Source organism: Artibeus jamaicensis, unplaced genomic scaffold, assembly GCF_021234435.1.
Source record: "Artibeus jamaicensis isolate MK-2021 breed Jamaican fruit bat unplaced genomic scaffold, CSHL_Jam_final contig_1715, whole genome shotgun sequence".
NCBI lineage: Eukaryota > Metazoa > Chordata > Mammalia > Chiroptera > Phyllostomidae > Artibeus > Artibeus jamaicensis.
In genome coordinates this window covers 1,737,138-1,744,213 of record NW_026521335.1, presented here as the reverse complement: position 1 = coordinate 1,744,213, position 7,076 = coordinate 1,737,138, and the positions used below count along the sequence as shown (strand labels likewise).

General features: G+C 38.3%; 1 protein-coding gene across 1 annotated transcript; it reads left to right on the top strand.

Annotated features, from left to right (window-relative positions):
• The first annotated feature begins 736 nt into the window (after positions 1-736).
• Positions 737-2,309, top strand: SPRR4 (small proline rich protein 4). The gene is made up of 2 exons (XM_053670002.1): positions 737-754; positions 2,029-2,309. Exon 2 carries the CDS (start codon positions 2,049-2,051, stop codon positions 2,307-2,309), a length of 261 nt encoding a protein of 86 aa, XP_053525977.1. The 5' UTR covers positions 737-754; positions 2,029-2,048.
• The last annotated feature ends 4,767 nt before the right edge of the window (positions 2,310-7,076 follow it).

The following is a 7,076-nucleotide window of genomic DNA, read 5'->3' as shown; positions in this document are numbered from 1 at the left end:
CACAACCTTCCGCTTGTGCTCAAGAAGTCACACAGAATCCTATGCAAAAGGTCCCTGCTGAATTGGGAAACCCATAAGCACTGTGCAGCAGGACAGGGCTAGGGGCAAGAGATCCTGTGGCTAGACTTTTGACTTCTCCCTCTATAATGTTTAAAACTCTGGGTTCTTGGAATCCTTCCCATCTAAGTTCAAACCCCATCTCTGCTGCTTACTACTTATGGGATCTTTCCCAGCCTCACTTTTCTCAACAGCAAAGCTGTAACAATGGCATGGGCCTTAAAGGGGTTCTAAAGATACAATGAAACAATGGGTAAGGGGTGATCTCAGTGCTAGGCATCAGTGAGTTAGCAGTGAATGGCAGCAAAATGAAGTGCCCCAAGGCCATACTCCCCTCTTTTTTGTCTCGTTCCTTAGCATTTTTTTATGGATCCTCAGATTTGTTCTATTGCAAAAGATCTTGAGTCCCTGACTTTGAGCAAAGTCCTTAGGTGGGTGAAGTCAGCTCTGGTAGACAGAGATGAGACACAGAATGTTAGAATATCTGGTGGGTGTTTTCCATCAAAACAGTCTAGTCTAGTAAAGCAAGTCCCTGGAGGAAGTGCAGGTGGGACAGGTGGGTGAAGAATTCCCTGGGAGGTGATGAGCAGGGCCACGCCAAGTGCTGGGGGGCAGGTTGGGGGCATTTATAAGGTTGTCAGCAGTGACTGGCTATGAACCTTGCTCAGCCTCTCCTGGGGTCCGGCTTGTGGCTCTGGTAAGTAGGAACTCATTTGTTTTCCAGTGATCTGTGGAGCCCTTTCCTCCTTCCTGAACTGCTAGGAAGGAAGCTGCTAGGCTAAGCTCCTCATCTTTCTTGGTTAATCAGAGAAGTGACATGAGCCTCGTGACAATTAAGGAAATGTCACACTAATCTTTACTTAGGAAATTTAGTCTCCATTCTGTACCATTGCTAGGTGTGACTAATTTCCTGATTCTGGGGTTTAGCTCCCTGGCAAGAGGATCTTTTCCATGAAGGGGATATATTTACAGATGTAGCATTTGATGGCAATGCTGATCCTTCCTCAAAGCTTTCTCATGCACTTATTGGCACTACCAATAAGCTTTTCAAGCTTTGCTTTTAGTTTTGCAGAAATCATATTTTATATATTATATTTAATATTATATAGCTACCCTGTCTCACTCTCATGATTGCTACCTGAAACTATACTTCCCATTTCTAGTCACAAATTTAGAAGGTTAGGAATGCTGCCTACAAAGAAAATCAGACACACATGTCAGAGCTTGGAAGACCTCAGAGATCTACTCAATCAGCATCCTCTAAATAAGGGCATGGGGTCCAGATTGCCCAGTGAGTGGCCAGTGCTCTTTTCCCTGAACCAGGCTGCCTCTTGGTAAAACATCTTCCTAATAAGTCTCTTAACTCCAGTGATTTATTTGGCCTTATATACACTGTATAGGCGACTAAAACCACTATCCCACCACCAGGTTAAATGATTTGCCTTAGCATTCCATGGTGAGTCAGGGGTGGAGCTAGGATTAGAACTCAGTCCTCTGAGTACCTGGAACGGGGTTTCTCCAACCCATCACTTACACACACGTTTCCCTAAGACACAGACTGCCTCTTCTTTGTGCCCATCCATCTTGCACACACTCATTGCTCTACCCAAGGCAACCAGTAGACACTCCAGACTTATCAGCCCATGCCTTGATCTTGTAAAATATCTGAGCTACCTTTTAATCATCAACTCAGGACACCCATCATATTTCCTGGTAAGACTTAGAAATAATGTATTTAGTTAAGTGAGGAGTCCATGGGAAGATGCAGGAAAATAGGAAATGAAAGAGCAGAGAGGAAGAAAGAAAAAGAGAGGAGAGGATCACAATGGGTGCATGTGAATCAATCCATTAACCAATTTGAGGCTATTAATCACTTACCATTTTCTTGGTTGGTGGACTCTTCTGGGTCTCAGAAGGGAGAAGAGATAGAGGGAGCCCTTCTCATGGTGTCCCTGCCTGGGTTTCTTTCAGAATCACCTGTTCCTGCAGCAATGTCTTCGCAGCAGCAGCAGCAGCAGCAGCAGCAGCAGCAGCAGCAGCAGCAGCAACACCTGTCCCAGAAGATCCAGCAGCAACAGATGAAACAGCCCTGTCAGCCACCACCTGTCAAATGTCAAGAGGCATGTGTACCCCAAACCAAGGATCCGTGTGCTCCTCAGACCAAGAAGCAATGTCCACCCAAGGGCATCTCTGTCCCTGCCCAGCAGACATGCCCCTTGGCCCAGCAAACCCCCAAGAGTAAACAGAAGTAAAGATCAACTGGAATAAAACCTGCTTGCCACCCAGACTACCAGATGGATCCTTCCTCCTTCCACCTCCTCCAACTCGGGGTCCAGTGAAGCACTATCACAAGTTCTTCCCACTGAGACCCCCTTTGCCTCCAAGTCTTTTATACCCTACCTTGACTCTCTCCTAGGTGGACATGAGAAGGCCTCATTCTTTCCAACATTCAGCTTGACCACAGCTATGCTGTATCCATGTCCCAGAGCAAGAAATGTATCTGGGCTTCTTCTAGGATTCCACCCTGGCTAGTAGGGACACCAGAGGCTGATGCACAGCTTCTGCTTCATTTCCTTCCCCAGCTCCCCCTCCCTCAGTTTCTGTTTTATTTCCTCCCCTAATAAATCTGTGCTTCATATTATTGTCTGTTTCCTGGCTCTAGTCTGTGATCCATTATATGGTTCAGAGGAGGTATTTGGGGGAAGGGAGTGAATCTGGAGAGTATTATGCTAAGTGAATACTAACTAAGTATTATGCTAAGTGGGCACACACATGTGCCCAGGAAAGCATCCTCATGTACAGAATTATTCTCCAGTAGCTAATAACAAAAAGGTCAAATACTGATGCATCTCAAGTAAAGAAGGGGGAGAAAAAGCCCAGGGACTAGCTGACAAAGGTCTGGGAGACTTGTGTGAGTAATCATACCTAGGGAAGGATAAAGGAAGGAAATGTTTAGCTTTTACCATGAAAATCACTCAGCCTACCTGATGAATGTGGTTTTTCCCTTTCAGGAGTTGTCTTTCTGAAAAATTAGACAAAAGTTAAATGATGTAAGAGTACTACAAAGCGCTTCTGCAAACATGAAAATAAATTTTTTAATTTGGAATTTTTGTGCTTTTAAATTTTTTATTGAATTTATTGGGCTGATATTAATACATTTATACAGGTTTCAAGTGTACAATTCTAAACTATCACCACCCAAAGTCAAGTCTCCTTCCACAACCATTTATCTCTTTACCTTCTTCTACCTGCCCCTACACCCCTTTCCCTCTGGTAATTCCCATATTTTTGTCTGTGTCTATGAGGGGCATTTTGCTTAATCCCTTCACCTTTTCACCCAGCCCCTTAACCCCTCTCTCCTCTGACACCTGTCAGTCTGTTCTCTGTATCTATGAGTCTGTTTTTATTTTGTTTGTTTGTATATTTTTTCATTATAATCCACATATAAGTGAAATCATATGGTATTTGTCTTTCTCTGATTTACCTATTTCACTTAGGATAATACTCTCCAGATTCATCAATGCTTTGACAAAAAGTAAGATGCCCTTCTTTTTTACAGCCAAGTAGTATTCCACCACGCAAATGTACCATAGCTTTTTTGTCCCTTTATCTGCTGATGGACATTTGGGATGCTTCCCAACCTTAGCTACTGTAGATAATGCTGCAGTGAACATAGGGGTATATACATTCTTTTGAATTAATGTTTCAGGTTCCTTCAAATACATTTCCAGAGGTAAAATGACTGGGTCATAAGGAAGTTTTCATTTTTAATTTTTTGAAGAAACTTCCACAGTGGCTGCACCAATCTGCATTCCCGCCAACAGTGCACAACTGTTCACTTTTTTCCACATCCTCCCCAACACTTGCTGTTCATTGACTATTGATAATAGCCATTCTGACAAGTGTGAGGTATATCTCACTGTAGTTCTAATTTGCATTTCTCTCATGACTAGTGATTTTGAGCATCTTTTCATATGCCTATTGGCCAAGTGTTTGTCTTCTTTGGAGAAGTGTCTATTCAGGTCCTTTGCCCATTTTTTAATTGGATTGTTTGCTTTTTTTGAGTTATATAAGTTCTTTATAAATTTTGAATATTAAGCCCTTATCAGATGTATCATGGGAGAATATGTTCTCCCATTCAGTGGGTTGTCTTTTCATTCTGTTGACAGTTTCTTTGCTGTGCAAAAACTTTTAAATTTGATGTAGTCATATTTGTTTTCTTTTGTTTCCTTTGCCAAAAAGATATAACAGAAAAAAATCACTGAGAATTGCCTGAGATTTTACTGCCTAAATTCTAGAATTTTTATGGGTTCAAGTCTAATATTTAAGTTTTTAATACACTTTTAATTTATTCTTGTGTAGGATATAAGAAAGTGGTCTAATTTCATTTTTTGCATGTATCTGTCCAAATCTCCCAACACCTTTTATTAAATAGACTGTCTTTACCCCATTGTATGTTTGTTTCCTTTGTGACATATTAATTAACCATAAAGGTGTGAGTTTATTTCTGTTTCATTGATTAATATGTCTTTTATGCCAATACCATGCTGTTTTGATTACTATGGCCTTGTAGTATAGTTTTATATTAAGTAACATGATTCTTTGTTTTTCTTTCTCAAGATTGCTGTGGCTATGGGGTCTTTTGTGGTTCCATATAAGTTTTTGGAATTGTTCCATATCTTATGGGAATTGTGTTAAATTTATAAATTGTTTTGGGTAGTATGGACATTTTAATGATGTTAATTTTTTCCTCTTTGTGAACATGGTATATCCCTCCATTGACCATATTTTGCCATATATAATGCACACCTTTTTTTTAGGTGAAAATATGGATGCACATCGTACACAGGTAGTACTAATTCCATATCTATGTACATGTTTTTAATTATTTTATTTATGCTTAAGCATTAAAAGTATAACTCTAGAAAGCAATAATGATGTCTATATGTAAAAAAATACCCCAGAAAACAGTAATCAGTTTTGTTTCTAAATATAAAAGAATAACTAATTGAATTGAAAAATTAAAATGAAAGGGTTTTTTCCCCTGAAAGTTGGGCCAAAAACATGGATGCACACTATACATGGAAGCACACTATACATGGCAAAATATGGTATTTGTATCTTCTTCAATTTCTTTCTTCACTAATTTATAATTTTCTGAATACAGGTCTTTTATATCCTTGGTTACATTTATTTCTAAGTATTCTATATTTCATTGCAATTGTAAATGGATTGTTTTCTTAGTTTCACTTTCTGATAGTTCATTATTGGTGTATAAAAATTCAACTGATACCTGGATATTTATTTTGTAGCCTGCTACTTTACTGAATTCATTTATCAGTTCTAGTAGTTTTTTTTTTGGTGGAATCTTTAGGGTTCTCTATATACAGTATCATGCCATCTGCAAATAATGACCAGTTTACTTCTTTCTTTCCAATTTATATGCCTTTTATTTCTTTTTCTGGTCTACTTGTTGTGGCTAGAACTTCCAGTGCTATGTTGAATTAAAGTGGTGAAAGTGAACATCCCTGTCTTGTTCTCACTCTTAAGAGAAATGCTCTTAGTTTTGCCCATTGAGCATGATGTTAGCTGTAGGTTTGTCAGATATATGGCTTTTATTATGTTTAGGTATGTGCCCTCTGTTCCCACTTTGCTAACAGTTTAAATCATAAAAGGGTGCTGGATTTTATAAAATGCTTTTTCTGCATCTATTGATATGATTATATGGTGTTTTTTCTTCATTTTATTTATGTGGTGTGTCACATCTACTGATTTGTGATTGTTGTACCAATCTTGCATTCCTGGAATAAATCCCACTTGATCACGGTGTATGATCTTTTGATATATTTGATGTGCTAATATTTTGTTGAGGATTTTAACATATATGTGCATCATGGATATTGGCCTATAATTTTTTGTAGTGCCTTTATCTAGTCTTGGAATTAGAATAATGCTGGCCTTATAAAATGAACTTGCAGTTTTTGCTCCTCTTGAATTTTTGGAAATAGTTTTAGAAGGAGAGGTGTTAGTCCTTCTCAGAATGTTTGGCAAAATTCACCTGTGACCCATCCAGTTCAGGGCTTTTGTTTGTTGGAGTTTTTTTTGTTTGCTTTTTGCTTCTACTTGATTAGTTCTAATCAGTCTATTAATATTTTTATTCTTTCTGATTCAGTTTTGGAAGATTGCATGCTTCTAGGATTTAGCCATTTTGTCCAGATTGCCCAATTTGTTGTCATATACTTTTTCACAATTTTTAAAATTCTTTGTAATTATATGGTGTCTGTTGTTACTTCCTTTTCATTTTTTATTTTATTTATTTGGATCTCCTTTTTTTGATGAACCTGGTTTGAAAATGAATTTTTATATTTTCATTTATTTATCATCCATTCATTTACTCATTAATTCACATGCATTCCCTTACTTATTCACTCATCCATCTTACAAGCAAGCTCTGTATAAGTTTAGTTGCCCACTCTGCTGTTCTGGTCCCAGAGCTTATTCCTGAGACAGTCTATCCTGAGTCTCAGTCTGCCTTTGGAAGACAGTCATTTTCCTATGCAGGGAAAGGTTGTCCCAATGATGGCATCTACAGAATGTGTGCAGTTTTACAGCTGGTTTTGTCAGTTACCTACAAGACCCAGATCATACTACAGTCCTGCAGCACCAGATAATTCACTTTTCCCTAGATATATCATTCAATTTTGATACCTCTGTTTTTTGTTAATGCTGCTCCTTGGGCATAGAATACCATTTCTCCACTTTGCTCTCTCAGAGATCTTCTTAGTTCTAAAGGTCTGGTTCAAATATTTCCAAGGTACCTCAGTTAACATATCAGAAAGAACTAAAACCTATGGTAAGCTCTCATGATACTTTGTACAAATTTCTTATTAAGATAATTATTATAGTTTTTATGAATTGTGTTATATATTTTTCCATAATAATTCACCTTTATGTATTTATTTCCCCTACTAAAGTATAAACCCTTGAAACCTAGAGGTCTTACTGTTCTTAATATTTCC

What these genes read in the sequence shown, in the direction of transcription:
- SPRR4 (XM_053670002.1), top strand. Translation starts at nt 2,049, where the DNA reads ATGTCTTCGCAGCAGCAGCAGCAGCAGCAGCAGCAGCAGCAGCAGCAG.